Raw genomic sequence first — 13,182 nt, 5'->3', positions numbered from 1 at the left:
CCAGTCGCCAAGTTTGCAGTCCACAAGGCAACAAAGTCGAATCATAGTGCTCGCGAAAAGACTGAGACCGACTCTGACCGCGGAGCTCTCGTCAAAATGGAGTACGTTGTAGCAAAAGCAGACGACACTTGCTGTGTGCCGGAAGTGCTTAAGTGTACAAAAAATTATTCTTGTGCATTCTCTTTATGTTACTTTCTTTTCATAAAAACAAATTAACTAGCATTCCAACTATTACGAAGATCATTTGTTTACCATAAAGTTGGAAACATTATCTATCACGTGCCCTTGTCAGCCAATAGAATAGCTCGCCCCACTGACGTCGTATGGGTGATTTCGGTGATATGGGTAGGGGTCGCTTAAAATTCCGCCGACCAGTGTGCTGCGATCGGCAGCGATGTGCATTTTTAAAACCTTATAATAAATTACACGCTTTACGCGGGGCACTTCGATGTGTCAATTAATGATCAGAAGGACCTGCTCTAACGACTCAGTAGGTTTGTAGAGAATCGTCAAAAGCGTTTCAGGGTCCCTTAAGGAGCGTTAGTGCAGCGACGCGAAGTCTATAAGCTCGGTCATTCTCTCATCCTCATAAAACTGCAACCTTCGAAGACAGGACGAAGACATTGAGCGCTAATAGCAGGGCAGTTGCTTATTACAAAATGGGATTTATTAAAAAAATAAAATTTCATGTGAAGCAAAATTCACATGAGGTCTTCTAATCATCTCCTCAAGCTCCTCGCTGTGAGTCTGGTTATTCGTTTACCTTTACGACAAGCACAAAAGTGAGGACACAATAATTACAGCTGTCAATCCCATAATCCTACACATCTTCATAAATGCGACGCCTGACTCAGTGCCTACGGCACTGTGTTCTCCATTCCCGGTCAGCGGCGCTGACCGGGAATGGAGTTTCCTATTTTCGAATGAGAATGTTGATATAGACGAGATGGCAAAAGTGCTCAAGTACTTAAATTTTCGTAAACGTTAATGAAGGGGGTGAGAACTGCTCTTGAGCTCTTCAGACTACGGTGACCCCCACAATTCATCGCCCAACTTCAGGGCGAACAACGCCTCCGTGTGTTTATATCTTATTGGATAAGCGAGACACTCTCGCTCGAATTTTCATTCTCATTGTATACACTTATACGGAGGATGACTGCTCTCGATAAGTGTACGCAACTTTGGGACGTTATGAAGGGCAGCAGACGACTTCATTTCGACAGCATACGTACATGGTGTTCTTTTCTTGGATCTATAGTGTGCAGCATGCTCAAGCAAGGCGTGTCCCTGGTGCTCGGCCCTCGCTCTCCTTCCGTGGTGTCGGTATTGGGCTCCACGTGCAGCGCATTCCACGTCCCCCACGTGCAGACCAGCTGGACCGCACCAGCGGCCGATCCGGCGTCGGGCCAGCGCCGCTTCTCGGTGAACGTGTATCCGCACCCGGACGTACTCAGCCGGGCCTACGTCGACCTGGCGCTCAAGACGAGCCGATGGAAGAGCGTCACCGTCATCTACGAGGAAAGCGACAGTGAGCGAAGCGTATTTCGGAGGGGTCACGTGGACGTTACAACTGATTGAGTGATGTGATGCCTGTCTAACGGATTGCAGATAATTTAATCTAGGTAACATGTAGCGGCAATCTTGGTAACTTGACTGTATGTGAGCCAATCCACGGGGACCTTGCATCTAATGAACTGATGTGTTGCTGACTTGATTGATCATGAACAGCTAATTCTGGGTAATTAAAGCTTGCACGTTTCAAGCGTAGACAACACTGACCATTGCGTCAGGGTTAACTTAAAATCCGGAGCTCTTCTAAGAATCAGTCTAATTCATTATCCACGTAGTGTTGCTGACAGCTACGCCGGTTGTCGCATTGTGCTGGACAACTCCCGCACTCATTACTACTGTCTTCAATCCGGGCGAGGTCTCTGACTACCCGGTGGCGAATAGCAGACGCAGACTTTTGAGTGTCTCCTCGTCGATTCGCACGTTGGCCATCGCACCACCGTTGCACTCGGCAGGAATAGAAACATCCTGGATAGTTCATACTTCGGCGGATGTCGAATGTTGCGAAATAGGAAAATTGTTTTCCTACCGTCTGCTATACATGTCCTTAAGAGGAAGCTTTGGCTCGGGCCTAACTCCGACGCGGCCTATTCAAATACATGTAAAACGCAAAAGCGTTTTTCTGAGATGACCCCTGGACCGATGTTCATTAAATTTGTTGCATTTGAGAGAGAAAGTTAAATTCTAGTGACTGTTGCAAGCGGAATTTCGATTTAGGGCCTGAATTTTCTGAAAAGGATTTTCAAAATTTGAAGATCTAGAAAGAACAGGCGCGCGAAGTTTATAAATTAATAGCTCTGCATCAGAAGCAGATATCGCGGTTCTGTAAACAGAATCAATAAGATCATTTAAAGCGGAGAAATTCGATATGTGAATTTATATGTTACGTGAGTTTGTTACGTTGTGTACAAGGGTGCTGCAGAAGGTGTATTTCCACATTACAATTTTTTTTTAGATTCATGTGTAACATATTCATTTTGTCCGCTTTAGATGTACTATAAAAAGTAATTCACAGAATTGGGATGTCATTTTTCTTTGCTGAGTTAGAGAGTTGTAAACTTGATAGTTTTCTTTACTGAAAATTTTCGCTATTTGCAAATTTTTAATAAAAAAATTGACGACCTAAATAAAAGTTTGGAAACCAACAGCCACCAGACAATGAGTTTTTTCTTTTAAATGCAACAAACATAGTGAAATTTGGTGCGGTGGTTGCCGAGAAAAACGAATTCTCCTTTTACATGTATTTAGATAGGAGCACCCGAGCCAAAGCTTCCTCTTAAGATACGAGCACTTGCGTTTCTATTTGTAGTGTTAGGTTAAATAAATTCAACAGCCAGTGACATTCACGATAGATGTGCGAAATATATTAATCGTTTGCTAGGCATTTAGTGTGCCTGCATTTATGCCATGCAAATGCGCTTGCCTCAGTATTGCAGCCGCAGCTGTACCATTTACTTCGTGAGACAATGGGCCGTCTTTTTTGTCGTACGGGGAAGTGGGCCTCCTACCGTGTAGTGCTTTAGGAGCAGTTGTTAAAATTATGAATTTGAAGGCAGCCACATTTTAATGTGGCTGCCTTCACGCTGTACACGCTTAGAAAGTCTTACCTTATTAAATATATTTATTATTCATCATTAATTATTAAACCAGACAATATCGAAACCGAGTGTTCCGGGAGCGCAGTAAGGGCGGCTCCGCTGTCATATCAGACTTAGGCACCCTGTGAAGACAAGCGCGAGGAAGTTTAAAACGGAACTTCAGGGCCAGTCGCGGGAACTATTCATACGGTCCACTTGACTTGGCATGCATGTGTGGCTGTGCATCGGCTTAGGCTTTACCGCGACACGATATCGTCCATACTTCGCCCCCAAACTCCTTTACAGGGCGTTGCCGTCTCACGCACTGCAGGACGGACTCGGTCCCAGTATTCCTTCCATTGAGCTTTGCAATTCGATGACGAAAATCTCCACTTATGTGCGATTTTCATGATTATTAAGAAAGATGTGTGAGAATGAAGATGCCTCTGTGAGAATGAGGCAACTGCCACTACGGCAATAAAAGAAAGAAAAAATACCTTAAGTAATGTATTTTTCCTAATTGGTCTTCTGAAACTCACGTTATTAGCGGGAAAGCATGTCCTGATTGCTTGGGAGCTCATTACTTCTTTAAAGAAGTGTGTACCGTCTAAAAAAGCAGCTTATGTGCGTGTGTGCGGGTATGTGTTTAGATAGGAACGCATGTGTTCCTGTGTGTGCTCCTGATGTGTATGTATTTAGACAGGAGCCCATGTGCTTATATAGGAACTCATGTGCTGCAGGTTCCTCTTAACTGAACATTATGTGATGCCAGACGGACCTTTACCTTTGTATGCGTAAAAACTTCGTTTTGTTCGATCGCGCTATGTGTTACAGTGCTCAGAGATTGAAACGCGATACTCAGACAGCATGGCGGCCGATGCCTTTTCCGCCACCAGTTATCGCTGGATGATTGCTGCGGAAGCCGAATGCAGTTACGATAAAAGATTCTCGCTTTCATGTGACACAAAAATGCACCATCTCAGTGTCACGAAGGAAGTATCCGCCGCCATGATGTCCGAGTATCGTGTTTCAGTCGCTGAGCATTGTACATCCTGTTTTGTCGGCGCGCTTTCCTGCCTCTATCTGTGTTTGGTAATAAAAAAGAAGCGGGCTACCTTCCCTTTACTAGATGTTGTCGAAAACAGCGTCGCTATAGAGTGTTTTATTCTGCGACGCATGCGTCAATAAAAAAAAGAGAAAACACTACGGGCTCCTGTTACAGGGAAGTGTTCCGTGCAGTTCAGCTGTTATGAGATCTTTCATAAAAGATACATGAATACAATGAATGTTAGTCATGCTTCGCGGCCGAGAAATAAAGAAAAAGCGATAATTGCGCGAACCGCCAGCGCACATCAATTAAAACGTGTGATCGTGAAGTCGTCGGCTATTGTGCCGCAAGGCTTTCAATTTTACGGACCGCTGAACCTCGACATTTACTTCGAGCAAGGAGGGTTTGTGCGGCGCACAATAGTCAATTTTGAGAATCAAACCAAAGTTCCCGAAAAAGTGGTCCAGCGTTTATTCTCTGACACCGACTTAATTATTACCGCCTGGGGCGATCTTGGTATAAAAAAATTGTTGGGCTTCACCGAGAAGCTTTCGGCAACCTTGTGACTCGGCACATAGGTTTTGTCTTGTCAACGCCTATGCCTGTATCTAAGCTACGAGAGAACACGAAACGAACGAATACTGTAGCCTTTGCACGTATCTTTATTTGGCACTTCCTATTCGTGTCGTATTGTTGTTTCTTTTTTTTTTTGTCAGTCTCTTTAATAATCTATTCCCGAAAATTTGTGCAGAATTGTTGCACGTTTTGAGCATTCTAGTGAGGAAAATAGAGAAAAAGGCATGTTCACTTATTTATCACGTGAAGAAAAATTACTGTCTAGAGTGCGCTATTTCCGATGCAAATTTCCTCATTGGTGTTACATTCTGACATGTAAGAAGATAATCTTTCTTTTTTTGTAATTAGTGCCAGGCCTTACTTTTTTAATGTATCAGTTGAACGGTTCTGAGATTATTGAATCCACCGTTAAACATCACCTAACTAATACAGATGTCATTCACTAATACTTGCTTGCGTGTTTTAAAGTCAAATTTGCAAAAGATCGTAACAAATACAGTTTATCTCTGGGTCATGGTAGTTTAAGTAAACAGCTTGCAAAAGTTTGTTTTATCTGTTCTTTCCTTCGCGTTAACATCTAGCTTCCCAATGCTTTTTTAGACTATAAGTGATTGATCTGCATTACTAATCTGTCACATTCTACGCTACTTCCTTCTTGCATGGTAAAGAAGTGTAAATATAGTGATATACTAAATGTGATGATGATTACGGTCCCCCACAGCATTACACATAGCCACAATCACGGATAGTCCAAAAATTCACTGGTAGGGCGTATAGGTGCTAATTGCGTGAACTAATGAAAAAATACGAAAAGTAAAACTTGGAACAAATAACTCATGCTTAGCAATTACGTTTCCTGTCGGCTACAGAAGGCACCACTGTGAAAGAAGCACCGGATGCACGATGTCTTCTGCAAAGAAGGCATTGTTTACCAAATATCGCTGTCTTGTGGTAAACGCTACAGATGGGACGATCGGGGTGGTTTCTGAACGACAGACTGAGAAAGCACCGTAATAATGTCAAAAAAGGACGCGATGGCCGGTTGGTTGCGTACTGCAGCACGTGCGGCTGCTCGCCTCTATTCTATTGGTGCTTTGTTGCGCGCGAGGAGCAGGCCGAATTGACCAACCTACTAATCGAATCTGCCACAACAGCTAAGCATGGTCAACAGTGCACGAACACTCCGTCGCTATCCTTATCCAGGAAAGAAGTCTAATTGCTCCCCGGCACAAATATTTGCGCATGCTTGCTATTTCTCCTGGGTAAATAAACTCCCGATCCCGTTTTTAATAAAACAGTGTCGAAAGAAGCGCTTGTGTGTGTCTCGACTTTTCTCCATTGTGTCTCAAGTTTCTGAGCCTAGCGCAAGGAAAAAGAAAGGGTTCATCTGTATCAGAGTTAGTTTTCTGCACGATAAACACGCACAGACGTTTCTAATGTCCTTTCTCGTGAAATTTTTTTTAAAGCACAGTGTCATCCTTTCCTCGTTGGGAACTATTTGTCCAGTATTGATTGAAAAATGGGGGTGCCAGGCAGGGTAAGCTGGCGCGGGGATTTCAAAGCGACGTCGCCACCTCCTTGTTGTTACCGTCTTTGTAATAATGTTTATCGGCCATTACAATCTCCCGTCCCTCCGTTCCCGTTATGACGAACAGCCGTCTCCCTTTCGGTTAGCCTGAACACAACATTGTTTTTAGAGGCGAAGATCTTTCGCTCATAGGCACGTGCGTCGGTGGTGTATCAAGCAAAGAAAGCGTTGCTGCACTTCAAGTCGACTGGTCTCTTCGACCGCGTAAAGGCTCGACGCGTATCTGCCTATGTGTAGGAATGCAGTGGGTGCTCTTTCTCTCTTCTTGGGCCTTTATTTCCTTAAACTCTAAGGCCGTGTTGCAAAGCGGGTGTGCGTTAAGCACAAGTGCCTGCCCTCTTTCCTTGTCTTTATTAAGATCATTGTGGAGTATATAGCCTCTCCTATGCGCCTTCATCATTACCTGCGCTATATGGAAAGTTGGAACGTTTGAAGGGCCGTGTGGCGCAAAATCTTCCGAAAATAAAATAAAAAAAACTTAATTAAAATTCAAAACAAAATCAAAACCCGTCCATAAGAGCAGATAAAGAAATGGCAGCGCAAGAAATAAATGTTGCACAGAAAAACAGAATAAAAGCAGACAAAATAGGTATACGTTGATAATAACTCCTTCCGCATTCAAAAATGTATGCTATACCCATATATACCTCACCTATTACCGCTTTTTAATCTCCATATAAGAAGTATAACATCCACCGTCGCCTACAGACATACTTTACTTCTTAGATTTATCTCCGGCCTCTGAAACGTTAAGCGGCGCCTCACTCGGTGAATCGCCGTGAAGACATCGCTCCACCGAAATGCGTTCCTTTCCTAGTGGCTTCTATTTCAACATTTATTAATAATGTTTATTCGCCATCATACAAGTTAGATGGGAGGGCGCAGGGAAAAACCTGCTCGCAGGAGGCTCTGTAACAACCTTTTCTAATGACCTTTTGTAACAACCTCTCCGCTTGACGATCGCCTACATAAAAAGAAAATCTTCTTTTCTGTAATGCTTACGATTGCTTTACCATGCACCGTTGGTTGCAGAAGACTAGAGAACATGGCATCGAGAAAAGGGTGAAGTATCTAGAAAAACTGTTTTAATGCATTACGTCGGTCGAACCGGCGCACGTAGGTAGTACCACGTCACTTACGCTTGCATGGCTAGGCTTCGAAGGAAAACAGAATTTTGGCTTTGTGCTTTGCAGATTTGCGCTCGTGACTACGTATTCTTGTTAGCACTCATTCTATGTAGCTGTCGATTCTTTGTATGTGTTCTTATAACTATTTATTTGTACAACTGTAAATTAACTATTTTTCCTCGTGCGGAAGATACATTTATAGTTTTTGTGCCCTTAATGGATCTTGTTTGTTTTACGGATAGCGCCCAAAACCTTAAGGGGTAAGATTGAGTCGTTGAATACGGCAAATACACGACGACGCGAAAACTACATCAAATACCTTTGTAGCTATCACTGTAAAACTCTCTCACGTCAGATATTTCACTACGCACTAGGTGACCAGAACAGCACAGTCATAAACTATGTTTTCTCTCATCGAAACTGCAGTACCAGCTTGTGTACAATAAAAAAAGAAAGAAAAGAAAAAGAAAATTTCCCAGCAATAAGGGGGTTACGCATAATACAAAGAAGCACCCTCAAGGGTGCATAAAATGTCCCCATGTCCATCTGTGCTCTGTCAAGGGTGCCTTGAAGGATACTACAAGATAAATGGGTAAAGGTATAAATAAGTGAATAATCAAACAACTGACCAGGTGAGTCGAGAACACCCTTTTTGCAAATCTACCGGGAAAAAGTAGTGTAAATGCATACATGATATGCACGTTCTTTTTGTTAATAAACTGAATGGAGCCGTTACATTTGACGCCACTGCTAACGAGGGACAGGGAAACTTGGAAAAACAGACGCATGTTTACATGTTAACCGGCTGAATCTGATTTTATGCTAGCTAGCCAACGCTCGTTAACTAAACCTCGCAGGTTTCGTGCGCATGAAGGACGTGCTGAACACCTCCTTCGCGCTGGGCGCGAGGGTCAGCCTCGTGCTGTATCGGCCAGGCGGCGGTGCCGTAAAGACGCTCCTCAAGCGGGTCGACCTGGCGAAGGAGTTCAACATCGTGCTGGACGTACCCACCGAGCGAGTTTACGAGTTTCTCGAAGCGGTGAGAATCCCGGCTTTCTTGCGATTCCTGCCCAGTTTTCCTTGCAACTAGCTCCGCATGAACGAGGGCTACCACGAGTAATTAAGTGATCTGGCATGCTAACTGAACATAGCAAGTTAGAGTGTCCCTATGCCATTGAAACGCTCCTACATTCGACTTGACTTTTCTCTTGTTCTTGTACGCGCTCGCAGATATAACTGTTTTATCAGAAGGTTGCCGGCTTCCGAGGGACTCAATTTTTTTTGGTAGCTGCAACAGTCTAGGCAAAAAGAAATAATAAAGCCAGGGGCAGCACAGATGAAATTATTTGGGATATTTTCTCTTCTTTATCTTTGTATTTTTTTCATTTTTTTTTCTAAATGGCAGGAATAACGGAGAAAAGCCAAGTGAAAGCGCACGAAAAATAACTTACCGACAAGAGGGAGTCATAACCACAACTTTCGCATGATACTTGCGGCACCTTTCCAATTGAGGCATCGCAGCGGCCATGTTACCATGCATATTTTCAGTAGAAAGTGGGAGAGAAGATCGGCCGCCGCTGTAGCTGAATTGTTGAAGCACTGCGCGGTTGATGCGAAAGGTGTGGGTTCGGCTCCCTCATTTCGATGCATTAAATTTTGTTCACTTTAACTTCACTTTTCTTGTCATTCCCGCCCAATTTTAATTAAACACACGAGTTAATTTTCCCTGACAGAGTTGCGTGAAACGCCGCTTATTTGCACGTAGTGAGAGCTAAGGGTTAAGACCGTGTGAATTGGCTGAGATGAATTGGGAAACCTCGCGTCAAAACAACGCTCGCTTGTTAATATTTGTCCACACCAGACCTTACACCGCAGACATATATCTGAGTGCCTGAGTTTCGTACATTCTGGCGATTCTTGTTTCTTGGATTTAACATGATACCGCTGCTCCGAAATGACGCAGTCTATTTTACCTCTGCCCAGTGTGTACGGAATGCTCGTTGTTGCTCTTACAAAGGCGTCATCAGTATATTCTAACTGATGTTGCATGGCGGCAAAGCGGTATCTCAAAGCAGTAATGAATTTTGTTATAGCTGGGAAAGACCAATGCTTCATTTATTGGTGGAGCTGAAATCAATATATCACATAACTTGAACCATTAGTACTATAACTGGATGGGCTAGAGCGCACTAGCTCATGTTGACCTGTCTGTCTTTCCTATCTAAACTGTATGTACCTGGGTGGTCCCGCACTGGCGGAGGGAGGGTTGGGGGGGGGTACTTGCAAAACAATAAAAAGTGAATAAAGAAGAAATACCCGAACACAGCCAGAACTTTACACAACAATTTGTCCAGTGAAGAGCGCAGATGGGACGTACTTCAAGATGTCAAAGTGAAACAAACACACAAAAAGAAAAAGAAAAGAAGAAACCACGAGTCTGCAAGCTATGCAGGAGGGCTTGTAGGCCATTGACTCTGAGCAACTACAGTTACTTACGTCACCTTTCCATCCCTGTCTCAATACCCTTCCCCTTTAGTGCGAAGATAACCAAAAGCATTAATTGTGAATTGTCTTGTGCTATACAAAATAATCATTGCAAGTACATAAATGCATTATCGTAGCTTTGCTTTAAGATAACGATAAGTTTATCATGCCGCCGTTACGCCAATTAAACTTTCTTGCGCCCGTCTTCGGAGAAGTGTTTGAAATTATGTTTTCACGCAAGGTGTTCCAATAAGACTACTAAAGATAGGCATTCAAAACTGGCGATCAGTGGACTGATATCAATGCGCAGTGATTGTGAAACCACGTCTTGTCCTCAACAGGCTAAACGGGTACATTGAAGGCAACGAGGTTTACACGTACAAGATGATCGACTTTCGCGCCGGACTCTCGACGCAGGATGCCATGAAACTAATCAAGTATCAGATTGTGGATGGCCGTTCCCCAGACGTCTAGGCTCTGCTCGGTCTGGACCTCGAGAAGGCTTTCGACAACGTGCTCCACACCTTCATCGCAAAGACCATTTCAGACCTGGGTCTTGGTTCCAGATTCTACAGCTACGTCTGCTCTTTTCTAACGGACAGGATGGTCAAGCTTCGCATTGGGGACTTCCGCTCCGGCGATGTACCCCTCGGAGGGCGGGGCCCTCCTAAGGTTCCCGCCATCTCCCCCGCACTGTTTAATACCTGTATGATTGGTCTTTCCCAGTGGTTGGCATGTGTCGAGGACGTCAAGCACACCATCTTCGCCGACGACATTAGCTTATGGTGCTCCGGCGGCTGCGAGGGCAGAGTCGAAGAAGCCATGTAGGAGGCGATCGACGTCAACGACGAGTATCTCCACCCCACCGGATTTCGATGCTCTCCCGCCAAGTCGGAGCTTCTGCTTTACAGAAAAGAGAAGGGAGACAGACCCAAAGATTGGCAGTCTCTGAAAGCTGCATCAGTCTTCGCATTTAAGGGGGGGGGGGGAGGGGGTGATACCCAGGGTTGGCATAATCCAGGTCCTGGGCATGTTTGTCGAATTTAACGGCGGGAATGGAACGGTTCTCCGTAAGATCATCGCTAAGACGGACAACGCTTTCCGACTCGTTCGCAGACTTGCAAACCGCCATCGAGGCATGAAGGAAAACAATCTCCTCTGGCTGATCAATGCCTTCGTACTATGCCACTTCACGTACACGATTTCTATGAACAACTGGCTCAGAGAGGAGCGAGACAAGCTCAACGCTCTCATCCGCAAAGTAGTCAAGAGGGCTCTCGGGCTTTCAGGACCCATACCGAGGATCTCCTCAAGCTGGGGGTGCATAACACCGCCGAGGAGATTGCCGAAGTTCATGAACGCTTGCAACTCACACGCCTGAGTACCACAGCGACAGGTAAACACATCCTCGATGAACTGGGTTATCACCCTGCGGTATTCCCGATGGTCAGTACCACGATCCCTAGCTGTGTTAGAGACAAGATCGAAGTGGCCCCTATGCACCGAAACGTCCATACCGTCCACAACGAAGGCAGACGCAAGGCCAGAGCAGTAGCCGTCCTCAAACAGACCAAGCAACGCGACATTAGAGCAAGCTTGATGGACGCCGCGGAGTACAGCGATGGGAAGACCTTTTCCATCGATGTGGTCGAGTTCAGCGGAAAGATTTCCAATAGCGCCTCCATTCGCCGCACAGAACCCAGAGTCGCTGAGCAAGCCATGATCGCCCTTGCCCTACTAGACAGTCGTGGGTCCGAAATCTATAGGCATTCGAAAACGGCAGTGACGGCTTTTCCAAAGGGGTTGCATCGCCAAGCAAGCTGATCGTATTCTTAGCAGCTCGAGTCCATATGCTCTCACGCATCATTCAGTCCACTGGTTTCCCGCTCACGTAGGGTCAGTCGAGGGTGCTCCCCCGAACCTCAATGAGTCTGCTCACGAGGCTGCGCGTGACCTCACCGACCGCACTTCCTCTGTAAGGAGCGCCGAGTCCCCTCCTCCTATATACGGCCACAGGGACGCTCCCCCTACTCACAGCGAGGTTATTAAATTCTTCTACATGTCTAGAAGGGTCTTTCTACCCCCTCACCCCAAGTTTAATAGGGCGCAATCCGTTTCGCTTAGACTTCTACAGACCAGCACATATCCGTGTCTGTCCGTTCTGCACGAGGCTTACCCCGACGTGTATCGCGACGACGCCTGCCCGTCCTGCCGGCAGACCTACACTCTAGCGCACATGCTCTGGGAGTGCGGGTCAACATACCCAAAGTTCATCAACAAAGAGTGTGACTCGCTTCTGCGTAGCCCCGCTCTAGAAAAGCAAATCATGGCTGTCCAGCGTGCCCGCGACCCGGCCGGTGGTTTAGGCCTGCCGGTCCCGACGTGGGACTAGCCGGGTGCGCGAGGAGTTCGCGTCCTCGCCGGACTTTCAATAAGGTTTCTTCACTCACTAACTCAAACCACGTGTGCAAAAAGTTCAAACGTGCAATGTTCTACTGACGTGAGCTCTATATATTAATACGTGTGCGCATAGTGAGAGGGAAAGATCGTGAACATGTAGGATGAGGTTTCAGTACATGGAAGAATAATAGCCTTCCGCATGTGTGCCCGCGGCACTAGGGCCACATCTTCAAGCCAGCATAAAATTCTGCTACTACAAATCGTTCTCATTGTGAAGAAGGCCCCAGTGTGGGAGGAGAAACATATTTTATTTTTTCTCTAAGTACTTCGTTTTTCGAGTTGGCGTTCGCACTTCATCAATTTTCAGTAAGTGTGCCGACCGGCATTACTGTCCTATTTGGAAAGGGAACCAACTGATTCTTTACTTGACGCGATCGTTGAAGTGGTGCTTACAAGTTCTTGAGGCGCATGCAAAACACGCGCCAGCCAGCGGTGCTGTAACATCGTCGACCATTTACCGCACAGCTGCTCAGTTCGATAAAGGCGTTGGAAGTAATGATCCTTAACGTGTAGCTGGCCCTTTTTTGGCAATGACACTCAAGTGCGCAAAACCTTTTCTTGATCGTCATGGTTTGCTAAAAGACCGACCGACCGACCGACCGACCGACCGACCGACCGACCGACCGACCGACCGACCGACCGACCGACCGACCGACCGACCGACCGACCGACCGACCGACCGACCGACCGACCGACCGACCGACCGACCGACCGACCGACCGACCGACCGACCGACCGACCGACCGACCGACC

General features: G+C 45.8%; 1 protein-coding gene across 1 annotated transcript in view; it reads left to right on the top strand.

Moving 5' to 3' along the window:
- Window positions 1–13,182, top strand: part of LOC142585001 (glutamate receptor ionotropic, kainate 2-like) — a 348,423-nt gene that overhangs the window by 117,610 nt on the left and 217,631 nt on the right. The window contains exons 3-4 of the mRNA XM_075695421.1: window positions 1,259–1,528; window positions 8,343–8,524. Coding sequence (XP_075551536.1) covers window positions 1,259–1,528; window positions 8,343–8,524 — 452 coding nt within the window. The remainder of the gene's footprint in view (window positions 1–1,258; window positions 1,529–8,342; window positions 8,525–13,182) is intronic.

Source organism: Dermacentor variabilis, chromosome 6, assembly GCF_050947875.1.
Source record: "Dermacentor variabilis isolate Ectoservices chromosome 6, ASM5094787v1, whole genome shotgun sequence".
Classification (NCBI taxonomy): Eukaryota; Metazoa; Arthropoda; class Arachnida; order Ixodida; family Ixodidae; genus Dermacentor; species Dermacentor variabilis.
This window is presented reverse-complemented; position numbering and strand designations above follow the sequence as displayed.